This window comes from Narcine bancroftii, chromosome 3 (assembly GCF_036971445.1).
Source record: "Narcine bancroftii isolate sNarBan1 chromosome 3, sNarBan1.hap1, whole genome shotgun sequence".
Lineage (NCBI taxonomy): Eukaryota > Metazoa > Chordata > Chondrichthyes > Torpediniformes > Narcinidae > Narcine > Narcine bancroftii.
Genome location: NC_091471.1, coordinates 104,564,288 through 104,590,915, shown reverse-complemented (window position 1 = coordinate 104,590,915; position 26,628 = coordinate 104,564,288). Strand labels below are relative to the sequence as shown.

The window sequence follows — 26,628 nt, the reverse complement described above, 5'->3', positions numbered from 1 at the left end:
CGCGCATGTTTATTGGGAAGTGTTGCATGGTGGGAATTGTAGTTTCCCTTCGTGACGTAATTCGGAGACCGACGATCGGTATTTCGCCCGAGGGCGACGAGAACGAGAAACTTATTGGTCACTTTGTCCGAAAACCACTGGGATTTGCTAGACATTTGAAACCAAAAGCCGCTTTCCAATGTATGGAAACGTTATCTCTACCGTTTCTCTCCACGGAGAGAATAGGCATCGGCCCCTCTTGTTGGCATCCCTCCTGAAAGTTAACGCGAAACGTGCTGCAAATCTAAAGAGAGAAGCATAATTCCTGTTTCAGAACGTGTAGAGGACCAGCTAGTACATTTGTTTTGAAACGAATAACATTTATCTAATTTGAGGAACAATTTGCCAAGAAAATAACCTGTGACGCTAACTCCAAGGCAATATGCAGCCTATAGCAAGAAAAAAAAGGCAGGTTTTCCAGGATTCAAATCGATGAGGGAGAAAGAACACTTCAAGAATGCAACAGGGTACTTTATTCAAGTGTAGTAACTATTCAGAGCGATTAATGAGCAAAAGGGCTTGCCCTCCTGCTCATCTGGGACCCCTCTTTACAACACCTGGCAAGACGTCCAAAGAATTGGCTCAGTCCTACTGATGTAATGAAAGAGCCTGTGCCTCTTTACCTCAACTTCACATTCTAATTGGCAATAACTCTTGAAATGAACAAATTCTTAGTGAAAGACGAGTCAATTGTTAATAGAATCAATTTCACCAATCAACAAATCCAATTTTATCATGTTTCATTCCTTCATGGACTGCAGGTTTCAAGGCCTAATGGACTCCCTGAATACTGCAGTTAACATGCCTGCTCAGTTTGAGGTCGGTGAGTTGACATCTCTATTTTAAACAAAAAGAAATGTTGTTAATTCTCACATTACAATAGCTTAATGCACAACGTGCAATGCCAGTAACCTGCCTTGATCTCTTGTCCAAGACATCTTGGAGTCTTGCGCCACATTGAGCAGGAATTTTTTACATTACCTAGAAATCTCAACCATCAGTTTCAGTGCATTGATAATTAAGTCCTGATTACATGTTTTTATTTCATCATCTTAAAAAGCTCAAGGGTTTACCTAAATGCAGCTATATTCTTGCAAATATCAGTACATCCAGAAAACAGTCTTACCAACTTAAACAGGCAATTGAGTTTCAAATTTTAAGATTTAACTCCCATCATCTTCTTGATTTTTTTTTTACATTTTGTTTATTAGTTTAAGACCACACAATTAAAAATAATTCAAAACAATACATATACATGTGGTACATAAAAAAAATATAATCCCCCCATACCACCCCTCCCCCATCCTCCTACAAAAAAGAAAAAGAGAGAACAGTACAAAAGACCCTCAAAAGGGGTACCTATTATTTTGAAGTCTTTTATAATCTTCTGAGACCTTGAGAAGAAGGGAATGCCAGAGGTTTATTTAAACATTAACACCCATATTTTGTAAATAAGGGCTCCATATCTTCCAAAATATATAATATTTGTCTCTTAAATTATAAGTAATTTTCTCGTTCTATACAACTACAGACTTCAGCATGCCATCTTTTTATACCTAAATCTGTACCAGAGCTCCAAATGATAGCAATACATTATCTTGTTTTTGATACATATTTAATGTCAACTTAGGTTGAATTTTCTTACTATCACCCAATAAAAATAACATTGAATCTTGTGAGAATTTAATTCCCATTATTCGTTCCAATAATTTACCAATTTCTAACCAAAAAGGTTTAACTTTAAGTAGAATATAAAAATGCATCAATTTCCTGTCCACATCTAAAACATAAATCTGAAAAAAATCTGATTCAATTTTTTAAATTTATATGGTGTTAAATATAATTGATGAATAAAATTATTTTGCACCATTCTCTATCTCGCATTTATTATACTTTTCATATTTTCTCTACATATCCCAATCCAATCTCATTCATCTGTTTATTCAAATCTACTTCCCATATTTGTTTTGAATTATGAAGCCCTATTTTTCAGACTTTCTTTTATATTAATATTGATATAAATTTCTTTGTATTTCAATTACATAATAATTCTAATTTTCTCTACTGGTAATAATGGTGCTTGACCATAATTTTCACATAAAAATTTCATAATTTGATAATAACAAATTCCCTTTCTGATATTTTATCCTGTTTTATTTTGCATTCAGGTTTTTATTTTGCACTGCTTTTTGAATGTGTTTTAAAGAGTTATATTGTATTCATTTAAAGAGCAGCAGATATAGAAATGCCCACTGTAATATGTGAGCACATCAATAAACTACAGTAATGTCAACAGTTAAACTGTTCAGTAATGTCATATAGTTATTTTGATAGAAAATTAATTTCCAATAGCACAGATGTTTTCTGGTCTAAAAATACCATTTTTCTTAAAGTGCAACTGTTTGAAAACAGCTAGTCCTAATATTGTTTTGCCTGTGACTCCTTATATTTCTCTGTATGCGGCCCACAACCAAAAAAGTTTGGCTGACCCTACTTTAACTAGAACAAAATCAACCATTTTAAAAGGAGAAGTAATCCTAGTTGTAGCTCTTTTGCTAATCCATACAGTATATGTTTCTAAAGGAACATAATGAATTTGAGCAGGTGTCTGCAATGGATCCATTTCCATAAAGTTAACTATTTAAATTCTAAAATTGATTTGTCCATGTTCTGAGAAAAACAAAATCTTACAAATAAAATTATTCACAATCAATTGCACAAAGACTGAAGTAATCGAAACTGAAGGCTTTTATTTGCAAGGGATGGACAACATCCCTTGTGTTGCTCAGACTCAAACTGTGGGTAGGCTTGCGGCATGACAGCCTTTACTACGGAGAAAGGGGTGGTGTCACGAACCAGCCACTGAAAGCAAGGTCAAGCATTAGGGATAGGGTCATGTCATTTACGTATAACCAATATGTACAATAATGGTTTCACCACAAGCGTTTCACAATTTAATTAGCATAATTTTAAAGAACCATGGAGAAGTTTCTCAGCATAGAAAAGCTGGACATCAACCCCCAATGCCTGGAAGCTCCAGCCCACTTCAAAATCTGGAAGCATGCGATCAGGGCAGTCCTCCACACTCAGGCTGAGGTCATTAATTCAGTCCAAAAGAGACTCATGGTCCTGCGCACAAAACTGGGCCTGCTCGTATTCCAGGTGATCCATGACTGCACCGACTATGAGCTAGCGATGGCCATCCTGGAAAACCTCTACCAGCCTCCAGTTAATGTACTCAACTCCAGGTACCTGCTTAGCATCAGGCTACATCAACTGGGTGAAACAGTAGAGGCTTACCTTGGGCACTGCGTTAACTGGCGCACCTGTGCATGACCGAAAAGGGTGACCTCTGGGGAAGTGGAGCGACTCATCTGGGATTCATGTGTGTGAGGCTTGCGATAGAGGGCGGCCTGGCAGGGATACCTGGAAGAACCCAATGCTTACCTCATAAGGATCATTGATATGGTCCACTAACTTCTGGCAGGAGGCCCTTCCCAAGGCATTCCATGCCATATAGTCACTATTATGTACGGCTACCAACCAGTCATCTCATGAATACCTTTTTACCTTCCCCAGGAAATCAGCGACAGGAGTCTCACTGCCGGCATGGCTGATGTCTCCGGGACCAGTACTCCATAAACACGCGGGGACTCACAAATCCGACCCCCCTTATCGAGCAGGTGCATGTCCTCCATGCCAACCAACATTACACCAATGTGGCGTACCCCAATGGATGTGAGGATACCATCTCAACTCTGGACATAGCACTGGCAGGAGCCCAGCGCCCCCCTCCCCTCCCCATCCCAGGCACCCCTTGCATCTCCAGAACCCTCCTGAGTCTGACATCCTCTCCCCGCCCACCATCAACCACAGGACCCTGCTGCCCATGGACCCACCCCAGACCTACTCCCCCTCACTGCCATCCACCACCCTGATTGCACTCCCAGGAGCCATGACCAACCCTGACCCAGCCAACCTTCAGGAGTCCCACCAACTATTGACCAGGAGCCTTGTGTAGGCAGTGGAGCACATGTAGCCAGAAGAGAAATTGAAACTTGTGTGCCAGTTTTAAGCTAATTAAAGCCTGTATTTCAGCCTTTGTAGTTTCAGCTTGTTTGTTCGCTCTATAGCGCATCGCACCCTGGGCCACATAAAAATGGGCGACGGGCCACAGTTGATCTGGGGGCCATATTTTGGACACTCCTAATTTAGGGTATTTAACCCATATTTACATGCTTTTGATTTATATTGCTTCGGGCATTCTCAATTACAGATATTTACTGCAGACACATTCTATCCACCTGTTGTGTTTGGAAGAGTATCAGGTTCAGTGGGTTCACAAGAGATGGGTCTGGGCACAAGTGTAACAATCACATATAACTTTAATTAGCACACAAGAGATAAACAGGAGAAAATGTCAAACGGTATTTGATTACTATGTTACTTAAACAACGATATAGACATTCACATCAGACCTAGGTTGGACTCCTATACCAATGGCCACCTATACTTGGTCACACATGAGTACACACTCAACAAACTGGCACTTTCACACACATATCCGGTTCCCTGTACCAACGGGGGTGCAGCTTTCTGCAAGTATTGATATATTGCAGTACTACGGCTCAGCTTCAGTGTAGTGCACACCTTACCCATGACACTTCCAGCGATGTTCACAGTAGTGACTTGGCATGGAGCGATGTCCAGGACTTTGACCACAAGGCAGAGAGAAAGAAATGTGCTATGCATTGAGGTTTTATACAGTTCTGAACTGAGCGTTTAGCCAATAATGACCCTAGGTGATTTAAACGAGCCAACAGTAGTGGCCAGAGTCCAACCTTGATTGACAGGTGATGTGACTTCCTAATAAGTTTCAGTCAGGGAGGACACATGACCATCCGCAATCCACAATATTCCAGACAGGCAGCGAGGCCATGTGTTTCTCCACAATGCACATATAACAACAACCTACCTATGCGACCAAAAATGTACTATAGGTTAAACCCACTTCCCATCAATAAGACTACATGTTACGTGATTCAAACTGTTAATTCAGGTGCCTTTTAAATGTAAGGGTTTCTGGACCCACCACCTTCTGAGACACTGAGTTTCTAAGATTTTCAACATTTTCTGAATATTCTTTTCCTCAACTCTATAATCCTTCTAAGAATTAACACTCCGGCTCTAAACTAAGAAAATATTACCTAACAGTTTACCCACTGATGGCTCTCATAATTACATCTCTCCTAGTTTACTTTGTTCTTATAATCTCACTGAGCAAGTGTCCGTCTATCTGTAACTCTCCAGCCAAGGCAGCATCCTTGAAAATTTCTTGCACCCCTCTAATGCTGTCATAATCTGGAGGTGTGATGACCAAACCTGTTCATAGAGCTCTAAGTTATATTTCATTCACTTCTACCATAGCTTCCTTCCTTTTATATTTTATATCTTAGTTGATAATAGCAAGATTAATAATTTTATTAATAAATTATTAAAGATTTAATCATTTATATTTACATATGCTGAAAGATTTTTTTTCTCTTTCTTAGCATGCTATGGTTTATCATGTATTTTCTTGCCCTTCTTTGCCCTGCTGAAGTATATTGGCTTCAGAGTTCTTCAGACTGAAGTCCATTTGTCACTTTTGTGTATACATTTTTATGAATTAAATTCCAACTGCCATTTGTCTGCTCATTTTACAAACTCAATATTTTTCTATACCAGAAAACTACCCTCCTCATTATCAATTACACCATCATTTCTTGTGTAATTAATAACAATTAATGAAAGTTTGACAGGCCAGTGTTCTTTGTAGGACCTTGGCAAAGGTCTTACATGTAGTCTACATCAACTGCATGGCTCTCCTTAACAAAGCCGTGTTGATATCCTTGATTAATCACTGCCTACCCATGCACATGTTAATACTGTCCCTCAGAGTTGTTTTCAATAATTTCCCTTATGCCAATGTTAGTTTTGTCGGCCTGTTCAGGTTGTTCCTGGGTAATGAATAACAACATTTTTTGCAACCCCACTCATACATTTTAAAAGCATTTTCTTTAAAAAAATATTTTTATTGATTTTAATTAAGAACTTCTACAAACAAAAAGGGTACAATTCAATATGATAGTACAGACAGTAACATAAACTAAATAAGATATTCTGCATATCACTAACATATTTAAATTGTAAAATCATATTCATATTCTAAATAGTATATACCTTTTTTCATAAAACCTAATAATATTTAAAAAAGAAGAATATAGTAGAGGAGAAAAACTCAAACCCCTTACCTATCTGCATTGCCAGATGCTATTTATGACTAGTATTAAAAAAAAAATGAAGGTTAAAAAAGTTAATATAAGGAACGTGGAAAAGATACAAGTCAAATTATAAAGTAAGATAGTGAGTCATAAATGACCCCTGTTACGAGCCTAAAGGACCCCAAAACCCAGCAGCAATAGACATTCACCAAGACAAGTGGCTTTCAAAACATAAGTTATTTTTAATTAACTTCAAACATGAAAATAGAATCAAACTTTAACTTAACTCTTCTTATACTATACTCTATACTAACCCAAATTACCCCCTTCTAATTCTAAGTGCACATGTATGTAATGTGTGTGTAAATTCAAGAAAAGTTCTTTGGTTCACAATTCAATCTCACTTCTTCTTCCAAGTTCTCTGGTTGCAGGCAATCACCATACTATGCACAGAATGTAACATATATAAAGTTCACCAGGCTTGGTGCTTGAAAGGTAAATGTTTACCACTCAGGAAGGTTCTTGTAGGGTTTGCTCCAGGATTTCCACAAGTGAGGTACCAGCACTAGTCACCTCAGAGACTCACTGCTGAAACTTTCCCCATCAGGGCCTTCTAGATGATAACCTCTTTCTTCAAGCTACCACAGAGTTCCATTCCTTCCTCTATTTCAAGAGAAACATCAGACAGATAGCACTTCAAGCCATCTACTGCTCTGGAACTTGCTTTCATCAGTTTCAAACAGTTTTCCCTGGATTGTACTTTTCAGTTATTTGTCAGTGTCCCACACACTGACTGACTGAGGTGTTAACTCATTTTCTCTCTCTCTCTTCCAACTGCAACTCCAAAGAGAGCATGTGACTCATGTCTTGCAAAACCCCACCTTCTCCAGCAAACAACAGGAGTTCCTTCTTCTGCTCCATCTGTTGTTATCTTAGGTAAACAATCCAGAATTGACCTTTGTGAGCACTTTGCATGACTCCAGCAAGACAATGGTCAAGCATTTTATGACGTCTGTTCAATTAACACCTACTTGTGAAAGGTGCTTACATTCTCCAGATATCTTGCAATGTTTTAAAATGTGTGTATGTATGTGACCTATTCTAAACCTTCTAAATTCTCCCCAAATATTAATACTGTTACACCCCCATAACTTCTGGAATCTTATATCTGAATTATTAATTGAATAACGAATCTTTCATGTTCAAGCAGGACATGATGTCACGCAGCCACTGATCACGAGTAGGCAGGGCAGCATCCTTCCATTTAAGTAAAATCGCATGCCTCGCCAAAAGAGAGGCAAAATAAATGGCGGGACTCTGAACCATTTCCTCCTGTTGTACTGAAGAGGTAAACCAAAGGATTCAGTGTTAAATCTACATTGAAATTTTTTGATAAGGTTTGGAAAATCTTGAAAAGCATTTTCAAGCTCATCATAGTAGTAAAATGTTTTATGGTTTTCATAAAACAATGGTTATTCTATATGTTACATTAGTTCAACTGTGGGTAGTGTTGGGGGATAATTCAATAAATTGGAAGAATTATAAGCAAATGTGCATGCATTCTGGTTTTCAAAGTTAATATTTATAATCAGAGTACATACATGACATCATATATAATACTGAGATTATTTTTCCTGTGGTTTTCTATAGAAAGCTGACATTTCTGATTAATGGAGATATCAGTTTGTGGGCAATTTACAGGTATGAAACCCATATGTAACCTGAAGTCCATCTTTACTGTACTTGAATGTCTTATCCCAGCTCCTCTTGAATAAACTACCCGCATTTAAGGTGGTCAATTGGCACATCTTTAACCAGAGAAATTTTGTCAGAATCCCAGTGATCTCTCTTGTTTCTCATAGGAGTTTGGAAATCATTTCATTTGATCCCAGAGTTATTTGCCTTTAAGCCACTAAGATATTTCATTCATCTCCTTTTTGCTCATTTGTTCTAGATTTCCAATATCTACTTCCTTGAATTTTCCAACTACAATGTCCTTCTCCATAGTGGACAGTATTTATTTACAACTTAATCTATACCTTGCGTCTCCACACACAGTGAGTGCATCTCTTTGGACTCTAATGGTCCTACTCTCTTACCCCCTTGATGCCAACATATAAAGGATTCTATAGTTTCTCTAAGTCTTGCTCACCAGTTTATTTGTCTGTATTTTTGTTGGAATGGTCTTTGTTCTAGGCTTTTTGGGGAACACTTCCCTAATTCTTTCTTCAATGCATGCTTCCTGCACCCATGCAGAATTAAAACATTTCACAACTTTTATTACCCTCTCTCTCTTGTATTAATGTAATCCATTTCTCACACTGTCCTTCCATTTCAAGATGTACTGTTTACACCCTATTGAAGAGTCGAATCTGAAGCATCCTCTTTTCTGTTAATCACCAAGTTTTTCCTTGAATACCTTCTACCACTCTTGCACCCCTTCAATGAGGCGAGGTTGTGACAATGCATTGCCAATGCATGAAGGCAAATGGGAAGATTTTGCGAGATTGAATGCCGCTAAATCAAAGGTATGAGTCTCTGGATGTAGAACTTGTGTGAATGGGTGGAAACATGAGCATGTGGTGGGAAGGCGGAGGGATGGGGTAGTGAGTGTGCAGTGGGAAGGCAAAGCAGATGGAGATTGTGCAGTATGAAGGAGGAGGGGACTTGGCTGGGTGTGTGGTGTGAAGGTAGAGGGGACTGGGCATGTGGTGAGAAAGTGGAGGGGGCTGGGCATGCGATGCGAAGGCAGCTGGGCTGGGCATACAGTGAGAAGGCGAAGGGGGCGGGCTGGGCTAGGTGTGCAGTGAGAAGGCGGAGGGGGTGTCACGTGATGTGATAGAGTCAGGACATGGAATTCTGACTCTCCCGGCAATTATTTTTAAAAAGTGCTTATTAGGTAAAGTTCAATTAACCAAAACTATTAAAAACTGCTTTATAACCTCTATACAATGTTCTAACTACGTCACCTAAAAGAGAAAAAACCATTTCTGGCTTGTCGCGAACACAAATGGAAGAACAACGACAAGATAAAGACAAAAGCCTCCATGGATCCAGGAGCTGAGGTGAAGGCTCATCCCAAGGCGAGTTGTGCCCCTACAGGGTCAGTTTGACACTCCACGGCACCATCACAACCATCTCTACAGGGTGATGATGTCAAGGAGAAGATATTGAACTGCGCATGTGCAGGAAGAGCCCCGCGACGTTGCTGGAGCCAGCAGTGCTGGCTCTAATACATATCAAATGTTGTATCACAAACAGGAGGAGATCTCTGTCAGATTTGCAGGCTAGCGACGAAGAAGAAGAGGAGGAAGATCAAGAAGAAGAGGTGACAAGACAGATGAAAGTTTTTAAAGACAAAATTAGGAAAATAAAAGTGTTACAAGAGGAAGAATGCCCAGTTAATGAAAGAATTGAGGGAAATAAAAACAAATATGAAAAACTTAGACAACAAAATCAATTGGATAATGTTGATGAAAAAATCAGGACTGTGAAGCTAAACACATCCTATACCCGAATCTTTTAAAACAGCAATAATAACTGTGATCTCAAAAAATGATAGAGATCCATTAAAGCCACCTTCATATAGACATATATCTTTATTAAATGGTGATTATAATTTATTAGCAAAAATATTAGTGAATCAGTTGGAAAAACATGGATCAAACTTGATTTTAAGAAAGAAAGTCAGCAGACAATGTTACCAGATTATTAAGTATCATTCATTTAGCACAGAAAAGAGGAGATTTAAGTGTAGCAGTGGCTTTAGATGCAGAAAAGGTGTTTGATAGATTAGAATAGGATTTATTTAAAGTTCTTGAAAAATAATCCCTGGGTAAACATATATAAATTGGATTAAAGTCTTGTATAATGGACCAAGGGCTAAAGTAGTAACAAATGGACAAGTTTCTGATGCTTTTCAGTTAACTAGATCTAGTAGACATGGATGTCCATTGTCTCCAGCTTTGTTTATTTTAGCAATAGAACCATTAGCAGAATTTATTAGGTTAGATGCTAAAATTAAAGGGTTCAGAATTGGTGGAAAGGAATATAAAATTAATTTATTTGAAGATGATGTAATAATCTATTTGACTGAACCAGGAAGTTCATTGCATAAATTGTACTTGAAATTAAAAGAATATGGTATAGTATGTGGTTATAAAGTGAATTGGGATAAAAGTGAGATTCTGCCGCTTACTACAAGTGATTATATGCTGTGCAAATGAAATACCCAATTTAAATTGCCAAAGAATGAAATAATATATCTAGGGATTCAAATAGATAATAATTTAAATAACATATTTAATTTGAATTATAATCCTTTACTAAAGAAAATTGATGAGGATCTAAAGAATTGATGGATTTACCTATAACTTTACTAGGTAGAGTTAATTGTATCAAGATGAATATTTTTTCAAGGTTACAATATCTCTTTCAATCATTACCTATATCTGTCACACAAAGGTTTCTTCAAATATTGAATAAATACATAAGAAAGTTTCTTCGGAAGGGTAAAATGGCAAGAGTTTAATTAGAAAACTTAACACGGAAATTTGAATTGGGAGGGTAACAACTTCCAAATTTAAAAAAAAAATTATTATATGACAGTCCAAATGAGATTTAGGAAGGAGAGAAACCAGCGTGGATTAAAATAGAGATGATGGATAAAAAGGAGAGATGATGTGTGAAGATTTTATTTATAAATGGGACATGAGATTAATAATTGGAGTTAGGGATACTCCAATCCTGAAACATCTGATAACAGTATGGCATTAAATAAATTTTGAAATGGGAATGAGGAATAATTTAATTCATAAAATGCCATTGACACAGAATAGACTTATACTATTTACAATGAATAATCGGTTGTTTGACATTTGGTTTCTAAAGGAATTAAGAAAATAATAGACTGTTTTGAAGAGGGAAAATTAATGACATTTGATCAATTAAAAAATAAATATGAGATACAGAATAATATAATATTTTGTTATTATCAAATAAAGGCATATTTATATGATAAATTAGGTCCAGTCATGTTATTGCCTGAAAGGAGTGAGATGGAAATTTTGATTGGTAATAAATCTGTTAAAAAAATTATTTTGGCTGTGTATGCATTATTGCAAAAAGGAATGAGAAAGCAAGGAATCCATAGATCTAGGCAGAGATGGAAAATGGATTTAAATGTTAGTATTGGGGAGAAAAATTCATTAGAACTCTGTCATGATAGTATGACAAATACAATTGATGTTAGATACAGATTAACCATATAACCATATAACCATTTACGGAGTGGAAACAGGCCATGTTGGCCTTTCGAGTCCCCACCGGTTCACTGATTTTGTGCGCCCTCTTCAGGCATTGGTCCCGGTAGATCTTCATTCAATTACGATGGGCGAATTCAATGCGGGTGGAATCAGTCGTAGAAATGTTTGTGAAACGTGCAGTTCAATACTTCTGGGCACATTCAATACAGGGTCAATCTAAAATTTTAGTACAGTATAATTTCTTACATTAATTCTTAGCCCACAGAAATTACATAGACTGAAATCAGATAAGAGTTTTAGGTGTAATTAAGAGACAATTACCTTCCACATGGTCATGTTCAAAATTAAGATCATTTTGGATGGAACTAGGAGCATTTTTAGAATGGGTTACAGGAGTTAAATTCCCTCATTATCCTATGCTTTTCCTATTAAGTAATGATTCTGCGATAAGTCCAAAAGTGAAATCTAATTTGTTTTAAAAACAATTGTGAAAATTGCATTAGCAGTTAGAAGAAAATATATAATAGTAACATGGAAATCGGATTCGTATTCGGATGGCAGCTAAAATTCATAATTGTATATCTCTCAAGAAGGTTCATATAATTTAAGAAACAGATATAATTTCATATTGAAAATTTGTTATTCATACTTAAAAATTGTAGGTTGTGGCTATTGGCCACCACGAGTGGAAGGAACACACTGAGTCAAGTAGAGTTTGAAATATACTGATTTACTGATTCAAACTCGCCCACTTAAAAGGTCCATGCTAGTCCCAGCGATCACAGCACTTGTGGGTTAGAAATGATGTCAACGTCTGTCCATTGCTTTGCCCCACACTAAGAGATCCTGAGTATGTCTCTGACTGCCTATGACTGCGACTGCTGGTGCCAGTTTGCCTGCCGCGTGGGTGAGCCGCTACATAACCCCCCCCCCCCCCACACACACACAGAACCAACGATAGGAGGTGCTGAAACCATACTCCGTGGCCCCCTCACCTCTTGACTGGTTGAACCACGACTGGGTGCTCAATGTCCAGGTGTGCCGGCTTGAGGTGATCTATGGTAAATGTCTCCTCCCGGCCACCCACATCCAAAACACAAGTTATTGACGTTCTTCATACAGCTATTGCAGGGGTTGTCTGTGTACTCCCAGCAGATGAATACGTACTCGCTCTGATGCAAGTCTTTGGGTATGAAGGCTCTGTGGTGGGATGTCGGCACTGGAGCCAATGTTCAAAGTCTCTGCCAAAGTCTAGTCAGAACCTCTGCTGGTGTATCCTCTTGGTCACGGGGTGCAAACATGAATTTGCCAGGTACTGTGAGGAAATAGTAAATAGGTACCTTGCTCCAATCGCAATGGGTAGTGGGTCGACAATGTGCACATGCACATGCTCAAACCTCTTGTGTGTTGGCTGGAAAGGTTGCAGTGGTGCCTTTATGTGCCTCTGGACCTTGGCGGTCTGGCAGTGTATGCACGTCCTGGCCCAGCATCCGACCTGCTTACGTAGTCCATGCCCATGCCACATGAAGCGATTTGCAATTAGCTGGGTGGTCGCCCAGATGGAAGGGTAGACTAACCCAAGCAAAGTGTCGAAGATCTGGGTCCTCCAAGTGGTCAGTACAATGGGCCGATGTTGCTGGGTGGAAGTGACACACAGAGGTTTGGTACCTCTGGGCCCAATTGTACGTCCTCAGGGTGGAGTCCGGTGACTGTGGTTCGGTATGCCAATAGTTCGTGCCCTGTTGTGCCTCTGCTAACACTGCGTAATCCACTCCTGGAGCCAAACCATGCATCGACTGGATGGATGTCTGGGACAGCATATTAGCCACCACATTGCTCTTCCCTGAGATATGCTTTATTGTGGTGGTGAATTCAGATATGAACGACAGGTGTTGCTGCTGGCGGGCTGACCATGGTTTGGATACCTTGGCAAACGGGAAGATCGTGAACTCCTTCCCTTCCAGAAAATACCTGGATACCCTTCCAGGAAGCAGTGAAAATGGCAGATGGCCAGGTAGAGGGCCAGTAGCTCCCTGTCAAATGTGCTGTACTTCAGTTCAGGCAGTCGCAGGTGGTGACTGAAAAAGGCGAGAGGTCTCCATGAATCATCAATGAACTGTTCCAGGACAGCACCTATTGCTGTGTTTGACACATTGACTGTGAGGGCTGTCAGTACATCCATTCGTGGGTAAACTAGCATCATTGTATGGGCCTCTTTGGTCTCCTTGAAAGTGTTCTGAGCCTTGTCCATCCATGCGAGCTCCTTCTTCAAGTCCAACATCAGAGCAAGAAGAGGGTGCATAATCTCAGCTGTACGGGTTTGAACCTGTGGTAAAAATTTACCATTCCCACGAACTTTTGCAGGCCCTTTAGTGTTGTTGGCCTAATGAACTGTCATATGGCTTCCACTTGTAGGGTAGAGGGGTGGCACCATCTTTGGTAATTTTGTGGCCCAGAAAGTCTATTTCCGTGAGTCCGAACTGGCACCTCTCCAGGTTAATGGTGAGGCTGAACTGCGAGGCGGGTAAACAGCTGGTGCAGGTGTGTCATGTACTCCTCGGGCATGCTGCTGGCTACCAGGATGTCATTGAGGTAGATGAAAAGAAAAGGCAAGTCTGCCAAGTGCATCCATAAGGCACTGGAATGTCTGTGCTGCATTTTTCAAGCCAAATGGCATACGAAGGAACTCGAATAGGCTGAATGGAGTGATGATAGTAGTCTTCTGGACATCATCTGGGTGCATGGGGATCTGTTGGTATCACGGATCAGGTCGACTTCAGAGCACAGTTTTGTGCCATGGAGGTTCACTTCTGGATATGGGGAATTGGGTAGCGGTTGAGTGTCATAGCATTGTTGAAGGATCTGTTGTCCCCGCAGGGTCTCCAGCTGCCATTGGACTTTGGCACCAAGTGGAGGGGTAAGACCAATGGGCTATCAGAACAGCGGACGATGTCGAGCTCCTCCGTGCGTCTAAACTCTTCCTTGGTGAGATTGAGTTTGGACCCACGAATGCTGTAGTGGGCCAGTGGTTGCAATGTGGTGTTGGCAGTGAACTGTGGGGCGCAGAATGGAGGTAAAAACAGTGAGGAGGTGGCTGTACTGGTTGTGTGGAGTCTTCATGGAATCGAGCTGGGTTAAAAGGTCATTGGATGTGCTGAGGAGCACAGTCTGGAAAGTCTCGGTATGGACTAATCATCTGCCCTGGAGGTCCATGAGTAGGGAGTGTGCCCGCAGGAAATCCGCACACAACAGAGGTTTGTCTACTGAAGCCAGCATAAAGGACCAATTGAAGGTGGTGTCGCTGAAACATACAGGAATTCACCTCTTGCCAAAGGTTTTGATGGCAGTCTTGTTGGACGCATGCAGGGAAAAGCCATGGGGTCTCATGCACATCTCGAGCGCCTTAGGGGGTATGACATTTATCTCCATCCCTGTGTCCATGAGGAACCTGAGGCCTGAGATTCTGTCCCAGACGTGGAGAAGGCTATTCGGTTGGCCAGCTGCTGCAGCCACTAACAGCAGCTGACCCCGTCATTTTCTGGGAACGAGCATGGCTGGCGGCACCTGCGTGCTGTTGCTCCCCGACGCTGATGGTAGAAGCACCAGTGTGAGCATCTCATCCTTTGAGGGCAGAGGGGGCCTATCGCCTATGCCATCCAAGTGAAGGAGCCTGACAGCCCTCTCGCGTCGTGAGAGGCTGTACGTGTTAATGAGGAGGTTTTTAAGAGCCATGTATTTACCTTCCTTTGGCGGCGCCTGGATGAGGTCATTGACCCATAAGGCAGCTTCCTGGTCGAGCAAGCTGACAAGGTAGAAGTATCTAATTAAATCAGAGGTTATCTGTTTGCTCTAGAACTGGGCCTCCGCTTGGCCAAACCAAATGCAGGGCCCATTCGTCCAGAATGTTGGCAGCTTCAACGCAACGGTACCTACAGCTGCAGGTTCCATTGTGTCAGGTCTTTAGGACATGGAGACTTGTATGTAACGGGTTGTGAGCAAGCATAGCAAAAAGACTGAGACAACAGGCTGAGAGTTCATGTATCACAACTGCTTTAATTTGAATTTCACGCTGCAGCCTTTAAGCCTGTCTCTGGTCCCGCCCCCAATATTCCGGCACTTGCATCAGTCACGTTGACACAAGTATCCATGCGCTCTTCCGGTCCAGACCGGAAGAGATGATCCCACAACACCAATTTTGCTGTATCTGCCCCGCTGACCACGCATGACAAGTGGGACTGGTTCGCCGCTGCAAATGTGCATTACCACACATACCCCATGCAGATTGGCTGTGAAGTCTTGGATGTGCAGGATAGGGTACCTATCAGAGATGGTTGTTTCATTCAGCCTCCTGCTGTCCCCACACGCCTTCCATCCTCCTACAGACCTTGGCACTATATGGAGTATAGAGCCCACAGGCTGTATGAACACCACACGATGCCCACCTCCTCCATCTTGTCAAATTCCTCCCTCACTGATCAGAGCTTATCTGGTAGTAACCTGCATGCTTGTGTGGGAATGTGGGGCATCACACCATGTTTGCGGTCTGTGGAAAACTGCGGCGTGATAATGGATGGGAACTCCAACAACACTCTGGCAAATTCGTTGTCCGAACACGTGATTGAATCCAGGTGTAGAGCCGGTAATCTGGCCTCATCAAGGGGAAAGGTTTAAAATGTCTTTGAGTCGACTAGCCATTGTCCTTTCAGGTCCACCAGCAAACAGTGTGTGTGGAGGAAGTCTGCACCCAACAATGGGTGTGACACTGCGGCAGCGTAAACGTTTTCTTTTTTTATCTAGACGAGATTACTGATGGTAAACATCGGGGGGGGGGGGTGGTTGGAAGTTTTATGGACTGACTGCTATTGACTCTTGTGTGTATTTGTGGCAATAGCTGCAACCTGTAAAATGAAGGAGGTGGGGTAATGTAACATTAAACAACATTAAATGTTTTTTTGTTTTGTTTTTTTCTCTTTTGAATATTTCATTGGTTGTAATATTAGTTTGTATATATATAAATTTCTTTTTCCTTTTCTACCTGGATTGCCGAGGAGAGTGACCCCCCTAACACAGTATATATTGAATATTGTGATAATCAGGGAGTTATGCGGAGAGAGAGAGGGGAAAGGGAAAGGCTATTGGCCTTGGATTAAAGTGAATATAAATGAGAAATTTATTGAACTTTCTTAGTTTTAATGTTAATGGGCTTAATAGAAATATGAAGAGGAAGAGAATATTGACACATAATTAAAAATTAATGTAGATGTATTTAGCTTTTTTACAAGAGACTCATTTAACTGAAATGGAACATCAGAAATTAAAAAGAGACTGGGTGGGATTTATCACAGCCTCTTCATTTAATTCAAAGGCAAGGGGAGTAGCAGTTTTGATAAAGAAGACGCTTCCAGTCATGATACAATGTACAGTGATTGACCTTGCAGGTAGATATGTCAATTTTTTCAGAATTTTGGATTTTTTTTTAAATGTGTATGCACCAACTGTGGATGATGAAAAATTTATACAAGAAACATTTCTTAATTTACCAGGAGCACATCAAAATATTTTAATAGCTATGGATTTTCATTTTTCTCTAGATCCAGTTTTAGATAGATCATCCAGAAGAGTAGTAAGAGCAAAGGCAGGAAAGACTAACATAGCAGTAATGAAAGATTTGAACTTAATAGATGTATAGAGAAGAATTCAACCAAGGGATGGAGATTATTCTTTTTATTCAAATAGATATGATTCCTATTCAATTATAGACATTTTTAATGTCAGCACATTTTCAGCACAACTATAGCTACATTGCAACAAAAATTACCAATAGATGGATTAACAAAAGAAATTACCTATGGGGGTGGCTCCACGACCTCCTTGATCACTCGTCAGAAGTGCCAACACCACATCCAGCCTCTTCTTTCCCTTTTTTTTTTAAGGGGGCAGGAGAGGGAGGGGAAGAAACACCACATGTATGTAGATTATGTATTTTGTAACAGTTTGTGACGTATTCTCCTTGTTTTTTGAAAAAAAATGAAAAATAAAATAATTTTTAAAATGTCAGCACATCTTCAAGATAGAGTTCATCAAGTTGATTATAAAGTAAGGCTTCTATCTGATCACTCACCATTACTAATGACTCTTACAATGTTAGATAAAGAACTATCTTCTTATAGATGGAGACTTAATTCAGTGTTATTAAGAAGATAGTATTTTTGTGATTTTGTTAGAAGGCAAATTCAGATTTTCTCTCAGACTACAGGTAGCCCTCGACTTCTGACCTACGCGAGTTATATCCACCCACATATATGACCAATTTTTAAAAAAAAATCTTTATTAAAAGTTCTGTACAAGTACATATTTTGTATTAAAAGTACAGCCCTAAGTCCCCGCTCCCCATTCCCTGCAGCAGACCGAGGTCCCTGTTCCCCCTGGCAACCTGAGGTTTCCTTTTCCAAGTGGCAGCCCGAGGACCCCGTTCCCCTCAGCAGACTGAGGTCCACATTAAAGGTTGCATGACCTTGGGCATATGCGGTAGAGCAAATCCAACTTATGACCAACCCGTTACAGTCAATTCTTCGGTCCCCATTCCAGTTGTAAGATGGTGACTACCTGTAATTCAGTTAATGATAACTTTATTTTATGGGATGTGATGAAGACTTAGTTAAGGGGACAAATTATAAATTGTAAAATTGAGAAAGATTATATGAAAGATTTGGACCAATTGGAGAAAGGGATAACATCTTTAGAAAAGGATTTACAAAGACAGGCCTCAGAGAAAAATCATTGGAGACTTATAAATAAGAAACTTAATTATAATACATTAAAAACATATAGAATGTATAAAGTCATAATGAGAACTAAGCAGAGATATTATGAGCTAGGTGAAAGGGCTTATAAGGTCCTTGATTGGCAACTGAAAATGGAACAAGTTTCAAAAACTATTAATACAGTTAAAATAAAGTCAAATGTGACTATAAGCCTCATGAAATTAATGAGGGTTTCAAACTATTTTATTCTTAGTTGTATAGATCTGAATCACAGAGGAATGATAATAAAATAGAGGATTTTTTGTCACAGGCAAGGTTATAGGCGTTATCTTTATAAGATCAAAGGGAGTTGGATGCCCTTTCACATTAAGGGAAGGATTGAGCTCATTACAAAGTAATAAATCTCTGAGAGAGAATGGTTTCTCACCTGAATTTTATAAAGAATTTAAGGATTTATTCATTCCTCCTTTTATGGATATATTAGAACAGGCAATGTTAACACATACCCTCCCAGAAACTTTCTTTATAGACTAATTTCTTTGTTAAACGGAGATTATAAGATAATTGCAAAAGTTTTAGCTAATAGGTTAATAAAATTTTTACCATAATTGTTACATGTAGATCAGACAGGGTTTGTGAAAAAAGAGAAAATCTGTGGATAATGTAACTAGATTGCTCAGCATAATACATTTAGCACAAAATAGGGGAGATTTAAATGTGGCAGTGGCTTTGCATGCAGCAAAAACATTTGATAGAATGGGACTTTTTGTTTAGAGTCTTTGAAAAATTTGGGATGGGTCCAGTGTTTATAATTAGATTAAAGCTTTATACACTAACCCTCAAGATAAACATGTTATGAATGGGCAGGTTTCCACATTGTTTCCATTCACTGGATCTAGTAGGCAAGGATGCGCTTTATCACCTGCATTATTTATTTTAGCAAATGAACCTCTTGCAGAACTAATACGAGCTGATCCAGATATTAAAGGGTTTAAGGATAATCAAGAAAAGTATAAAATTAATTTAATCGCTGATGATGTGTTGATTTATTTGAAAAAGCCAGTAGATTCACTACATAAATTATATTTGATTGGAGAAACTTTGGGTTACAAAGTAAACTGGGATAAAAGTAAAATTATGCCTCTTAATATAGGGACTATACTCAATGTCAACCTGTTACTCAATTTAAATGGCCTGTGAATGAGATAAAATATTTAGGTATACGGGTAGATTTTAAAATATTAGAGAATATATCTAAACTGAACTATATACCTTTACTTAAGAAAGGGTTCAATATTTATTTCAAACATGCCAATAATGATACCACAAAAGTTTTTTCAAGAATTAAATAAATATATTAGAAATTTTCTTTGGAAGGATACGATGTCGAGAGTTTCTTTAGATAAATTGATTTGGAAATTTGAGTTAGGAGGTTTGCAATTACCAAATTTTAAAAAATTATTATGAGGTCATGTTCTTTGATGAGGAAGAAAAACCAGCATGAAATAGGAGAGAGGAAATCGTAAGATATTTTATATAAATTGGAAGCAGTTATTATCTGGGGAAAGGGAAGCACCCTTGCTAAAGCATTTGATTAATATTTGGAATAATGTAAATGATGAAATTGGAATGAAGAGTGCTGTCTTCAGGGGGTCTAAAATGCCTTTGATACCAAACCAACTTATTCCATTTTCAATGGATAATCAATTTTTAAATATTTGGTTTTGAAAAGAAATTAGATACATAGAAGATTGCAAAGTAAGAAGAAGTTTAATAAAATTTGATCAATTAAAAAATGAACATGGGAACAAAATAAGACCCTATTTTGTTACCATCAATTATGAGCTTAATTTAGAGATAAACTGGTCGAACAATGTCATTACCGAATTGTGGTGATATAGAAATATTGATATGTAGTAGATGTATTAAGAAATTTATATCAGCTATGTATACTTTATTGCAGAAATGAACTATTAAACAGGAGATACATAAGCCTAGATAATGTTGGGAGTCAGATTTAAATGTTAATATTGATGAAGTAAATTGGTCAGAGTTGTGTTGGGATAGTATGTCAAATACTATGAATGTTAGATATAGGTTAGTTCAATGCAGTATTTTACATCAGCTATATCTAACTGCAAAAGCTAAATAAATTAAAATCAGATTTATCTGGTCAATGTTTTAGATGTGGTCAGGAGGTAGGTGCTTTTTTACATTCTGTTTGGTCTTGGTCAAATTTGGTGTTTTATTTAAAATGAGTTATGGGAATTAAATGTCCACAAACTCCAATGTTATTTTTATTAAGTAATATTGAGGGGATCAGAATGAAACTGAAACTATCTACGTATCAAAAACTATTTTTTAAAATTGCCTTAATTACAAGGAAATGTATAGCCGTGACATGTAAATCGGATACCCCTTGGTATGGAATGCAGAAATGCATAGCTGTGTTCCCTTGAAGACTATCACTTATAATCTGAGAAATAAATATGATGTATTTTTGAAAATTTGGGACCCATACTTCAGAATTGAGGGAATTAAATATATAGACCTTTTCCTTAAGCCTCAAACTTCATTAACCTGCTTGAAAGTATTAAAAGTTATAAATTATTAATTGTGTGTGGTAAGGGGGAACTTGCGCAGTCAGGTTTCTATTATAGTTTCTTACTTTTATTATGTTTTCTTACTTATTTCATTTCTTTTTTTCTCTTTTCTTTTGGGGTTAGTTTAATGAGGGAGGGGGTTGGAGTTTATATCATGTAATAGATTTAATATTAATATTTGATTGTTTTATTTTGTATTTGGATATCATTATATGTATGGAAAACTTTTAAATAACATTTTCAACAAAAAGAGAGGGTGAGGTGAGAAAGCGGAGGGAGTGGGTGGCTGGGCAGTGAGAAAGCAGAGGGGGTCAGTGGGCAGTGAGAAGGCGGACTGGGCAGGCGGTGAGAAGGCGGAGGGGGCAGAATGGACGGGTGGTGAGAAGGTGGAGGGGGCGGACTGGGCGGGCAATGTGAAGGTGGAGGAGCAGACGGTGGGTGGTGAGAAGGCAGAGGGGCAGGACTGGGCAGGCGGTGGGAAGGAGGAGGGGGCGAACTGGGCGGGCAGTGAGAAGGCGGAGGGGGCGAACTGGGCGGGCAGTGAGAAGGCGGAGGGGGCGAAATGGGTGGGCAGTGAGAAGGCGGAAGGGGTGAACTGGGCGGGCAGTGTGAAGTTGGAGGAACAGACTGGGCGGGTGGTGAGAAGGCGGAGGGGCGGACTGGGTGGGTGGTGAGAAGGTGGAGGAGTTGGACTGGGTGGGCGTTGAGAAGGCGGAGGGGGTGAACTGGGTGGGTGGTGAGAAGACGGAGGGGCAGACTGGGTGGGTGGTGAGAAGGCGGAGGGGCAGGACTGGGCAGGTGGTGAGAAGGCGGAGGGGGCGGACTGGGCGGGCAATGTGAAGGTGGAGGAGCAGACTGGGTGGGTGGTGAGAAGGCGGAGGGGCAGGACTGGGCAGGCGGTGAGAAGGCGGAGGGGGCGAAATGGGTGGGCAGTGAGAAGGCGGAAGGGGTGAACTGGGCGGGCAGTGAGAAGGTGGACTGGGCGGGCAGTGTGAAGTTGGAGGAACAGACTGGGCGGGTGGTGAGAAGGCGGAGGGGCGGACTGGGTGGGTGGTGAGAAGGTGGAGGAGTTGGACTGGGTGGGCGGTGAGAAGGCGGAGGGGGTGAACTGGGTGGGTGGTGAGAAGACGGAGGGGCAGACTGGGTGGGTGGTGAGAAGCCGGAGGGGCAGGACTGGGCAGGCGGTGAGAAGGCGGAGGGGGCGAAATGGGTGGGCAGTGAGAAGGCGGAAGGGGTGGACTGGGTGGGTGGTGAAAAGGCGGAGGGGCGTGAGAAAGCAGAGGGGAGGACTGGGGTGTGAGAAAGTGGAGGGGGAGGACTGGGGGATGTGAGAAAACAGAGGGGCGGACTGGGTGGGCGGTGAGAAGGCGGAAGGGCGGACTGGGTGGGCAGTTAGAAGGCGGAGGGGCGGACTGGGTGGGTGGTGACAAGGCGGAGGGGTGGACTGGGTGGGTGGTGAAAAGGCGGAGGGGTGTGAAAAGCGGAGGGGGCGTACTGGGGTGGTGGTGAGAAGTCGGAGGGGGCGGACTGGGGGGGCAGTGAGAAAGGGGTGGACTGGGTGGGCGGGGACAAGGCGGAGGGGCGTGAGAAAGCGGAGGGGGCAGACTGGGGAATGTGAGAAAATAGAGGGAGTGGTCTAAGTGGGCGTGAGAAAGCGGAGGGGGCGGACTGGGGAATGTGAGAAAATAGAGGGAGTGGTCTAGGTGAGCGTGAGAAAGCAGAGGGGGCGGACTGGGGAATGTGAGAAAATAGAGGGAGTGGTCTAGGTGGGCGTGAGAAAGCGGAGGGGGCGGACTGGGGTGGTGGTGAGAAGTCGGAGGGGGCGGACTGGGGGGGCGGTGAGAAGACAAGGGGGGGACTAGGTGGGCGGTGACAAGGCGGAGGGGTGGACTGGGTGGGCGGTGAAAAGGCGGAGGGGCGTGAGAAAGCGGAGGGGGCGGACTGGGGAATGTGAGAAAATAGAGGGAGTGGTCTAGGTGGGCGTGAGAAAGCGGAGGGTCGGACTGGGGTGGTGGTGAGAAGTCGGAGGGGGCGGACGGGGGGGTGGTGAGAAAGGGGTGGACTGGGTGGGCGGTGACAAGGCGGAGGGGTATGAGAAAGCGGAGGGTCGGACTGGGGAATGTGAGAAAATAGAGGGAGTGGTCTCGGTGGGCGTGGGAAAGCGGAGGGGGCGGACTGGGGTGGTGGTGAGAAGTTGGAGGGGGCGGACTGGGGGCGGTGAGAATGGGGTGGACTGGGTGGGCGGTGAGAAGGCAGAGGGGCGTGAGAAAGCGGAGGGGGCGGACTGGGGAATGTGAGAAAATAGAGGGAGTGGTCTAGGTGGACGTGAGAAAGCGGAGGGGGCAGACTGGGGTGGTGGTGAGAAGTCGGAGGGGCGGACGGGGGGGCGGTGAGAAAGGGGTGGGCTGGGTGGGCGGTGACAAGGCGGAGGGGCGTGAGAAAGAGGAGGGGGCGGACTGGGGAATGTGAGAAAATAGAGGGAGTGTTCTCGGTGGGCGTGAGAAAGCAGAGGGGGCGGACTGGGGTGGTGGTGAGAAGTCGGAGGGGGCGGACTGGGGGGCGGTGAGAATGGGGTGGACTGGGTGGGCGGTGAGAAGGCGGAGGGGCGTGAGAAAGCGGAGGGGGCGGACTGGGGTGGTGGTGAGAAGTCGGAGGGGGCGGACGGGGGGGCGTTGAGAAAGGGGTGGACTGGGTGGGCGGTGACAAGGCGGAGGGGCGTGAGAAAGCGGAGGGGGCGGACTGGGTGGGCGGTGAGAAGGCGGAAGGGCGGACTGGGGGCGTGAGAAAGCGGAGGGGGCGGGCGGTGAAAAGGCGGAGGGGTCTGTCGGTCGTGTGGTGGAAGAAGTGAAATTGGGATTGTCGGCCTGTTGCCTTCAGCAGACTCGCATGACTTCCCCTGACGCTAACGTCGCTGTCAGGCTGCTCGCACACTCGCCAGCGAGTCTGAAGCGGTGAGTGAGAGTGCGGGTCTTTAACCGAGCCAGCGAGAACCCCATCACTTCGGGCCCGTCCGGCCCAAGCGGGGCCTGTACCGGCCGATGCTTGGCGGCATTCATTGGGGCCTGCTCTGGGCAAGCAAACGCACAGAAGGTGTTGGCGTCGTGCGGGCAGGGCAGCGTTTGCATGACTTTCCTGTTGCCGCTGGAATTGCAGTCATACCCTTATACTTACGTGACGTCTTTGCAGGAGATGATTAATAAACCTGAAACATTGGGCAGCATCGATACTCCGTGAAATCCCTGTGGGTGTTCAATTAGTCCTGAATTGGTTGTTTATTAAGCGTTGATAGGTATCGAAGCGCAACAGTTGATGTCCACTCGGACGCTTTCCCGAAGGTTTCTCTGAAGAGGTTTTCCCCGAAGAAGCATTTGTATTTCACTTGTCAATCGTCGCAACCTAGAATTTCCCCAGCATGATGTTCCTCTTTCTTAATCCAAAAACCCTGTAGGTGAACACAGGACACGTTCAAAGTACTTAACAAACCAGACGGCTATGCTGAGAGACTCTTTGACGTGATTATTTCTAACGTGTGGTTCCTATTTCATGTTTACTTTTGTTAATAGTAATCATTGGTATAAAAAGAGGGAAGTTTGGTTTTTGTGGAAAGAAACAAAAGTGAGACTATTTAATTGAGTCTGGACTGTCACACAAAATATCACATTTCTCACTCTTTCTTCCCTCCCCACCAAAGAAAGATATTTCTTAGTGTATTGAAGCTACTTGAACCAATCCACTGATGTGGTTGCTAAGCAAATGGTAAGCCTGTGAAGGAGATTGGAGACCCCAGAAGTGATTGAGTGAGTATAGGCCATTTCATGTCAGGCCTCTGCCTGGAGGCCGGCTACAAGAGCAGATCGAAAACTTAAAACTTACCTTTCAAACAGCACCCCTAAAAGGCTGCTCCACTCTCCCATTCATATCGAGAGGTGCCTCGTAGTACCCTCCGGAGCTGATGGAGGTGGGGTGACTGGTGCTGTGGTGCCACCTGTCATAAATACACAGCAGAACAATGGCAGTCTTCCCTACCCATAATCCTCCACACAGTTGCAACCACTCTGTGGTTCCCAGAACAGTTCCAGCTGCATGGGGGATTATAGGTAGGGAAGACAGCCATTGCTCTGCCATGTTTTGAGCTGCAGAAAGCAGGCCGGTGAGGCTGTCACAGCCCGCACCAGCCACCCCATCAGTTCCGCCTGCTCCCGACGGCTCCAACCCGCTGCCCCTTGAGGGGGTCATGAAGGGAGTGGGGAGATGGATCGTGGGCTGATGGCATCATCAGCTCACCCCTAACTAGACGCTTGCAGCAGCTGTACTTTCAGGTCAGCTGGCAGAGCGCATTGCTCCACCGATTATCCTTCCACAAGAAGAGCTGGAATTAGCACCTTGGAGCCGGCTGTGGCACATTCCGAAAGGTACGTCTTTATGTGTAAGGGCAAAGAACCTCTGCCTTTACAGACGGGTCTTTTCCCTTCTTGAAAGTGCCTTGTAAGACCCAGAATTGGATGTGCAATTTTCACATTAGGTTGGGCATCAATATTCTCATATTCTTTAGGTTTTCTTACAGAATCCTCTGCCACTTGTTCAGGAGGAAGTCACTTTTTTTTTGCCCTTTTGCAAAAACAGCACCTGCGACTGTGCATTTTCAAACATTTACTTGTACTCTAGTGCACAAAAACTATTGGATTTCATTGGAAATTGTGTACATGTCCATTGTTTGAGTGACTGAAACCGGAGTGGAAGTCCCTCAATATCTGGTAGTGGAAGGACTCTAAACTGCCTTTCCTACAAAGCCAAGCCTCAGTGCATCCCTTAGCATGTACATCAAGTTATTTTACTCTGTATTCATGTTTTCATTATTTATGTTTTAAAGAGATTGTAATTGCACTTTAGTTTTACATTTTTAATTTCAGTTATTTAAATATATTTGAATTATTTCTAAATGCCTTTGACTATCAGAGACACTCAAAATGTGTCCAAAAGCTTTTGACTGCAGCAGCCAACAGAATGATCTGGAGTTAGTGAGAAATGAGGCTTTAGTGGTATGTCCCTGGATACCAATTGGAGCTGCTGTCTCTCATAGGAAACATCTCTGCTGCACAGTCAGCTTGTTCAGTTCTCTGCATCCAGAAAAGTTGAGTTAATATTGTGGATAGTATAGGTGATGGGTCAGGTCAAACATAATCTGCTTGTAAGAGGATCTGGCTTTGATCAGATTGTAGGCCAGCATTCTCTCATACCTTGATGAAGGGCTCAAGCCCGAAACATCGGTTTTGTATTTTTACATTTGCTACACAAAGGACAGTGTTTGACCTGCTGAGCTTCTCCAGCATTTTGTGTTTTTACTTCAACCATGGTGTTCACAGATTTTTCATGATTTACTTTATATTGTAGCCTCCAAATGATTTCAGTTTTCTCTAAGGTAACAACAGGAAATAGGGTAAACTATTATTTTCAATTTATGACAGCAGAAGTAACAAATTAAATGTTGAGAAATGTAATGGCTTCTTGGATTTCATGGAAAACAATTATTTACAAGTTGAGTAATTTTATTTGTTTTGGGTAAAAATTAATTGCCAGTTCTTTGTTAGTGATCTCAACTGAAGTTGGCATATTTAGTATAAAGTTAATTCCTAAATAATTTTTTTTTAAATATTAAAATCAGTAAATATAATCAATGAATGTGAGACTTTAATAC

At 41.9% G+C, this 26,628-nt stretch overlaps 1 protein-coding gene and 2 long non-coding RNA genes across 14 annotated transcripts in view; 2 read left to right on the top strand and 1 right to left on the bottom strand.

Annotated features, from left to right (window-relative positions):
• Positions 1-9: 9 nt before the first annotated feature.
• LOC138757441 (uncharacterized) lies at positions 10-24,890 on the bottom strand. Its single transcript, XR_011353601.1, has 4 exons — positions 24,807-24,890; positions 24,105-24,375; positions 17,413-17,485; positions 10-283 (listed from the first exon to the last, which is right to left on the bottom strand). It is a non-coding gene; the product is annotated as an uncharacterized lncRNA (long non-coding RNA).
• Positions 44-4,139, top strand: LOC138757442 (uncharacterized). The gene is made up of 2 exons (XR_011353602.1): positions 44-858; positions 3,619-4,139. It is a non-coding gene; the product is annotated as an uncharacterized lncRNA (long non-coding RNA).
• Positions 23,734-26,628, top strand: part of LOC138757439 (ubiquitin-protein ligase E3A-like) — a 69,235-nt gene continuing 66,340 nt past the window's right edge. For 11 of the 12 annotated variants that reach the window (XR_011353595.1, XR_011353597.1, XR_011353596.1 and 8 more), the window contains exon 1: positions 23,734-23,884. Coding sequence is in view for 5 of the 12 variants with exons in the window: in XM_069924716.1 (XP_069780817.1) it covers positions 23,820-23,884 (65 nt within the window). In the remaining 7 variants the exon portion in view is untranslated. The remainder of the gene's footprint in view (positions 23,885-26,628) is intronic. The other variant, XM_069924721.1, reaches the window with a different exon arrangement.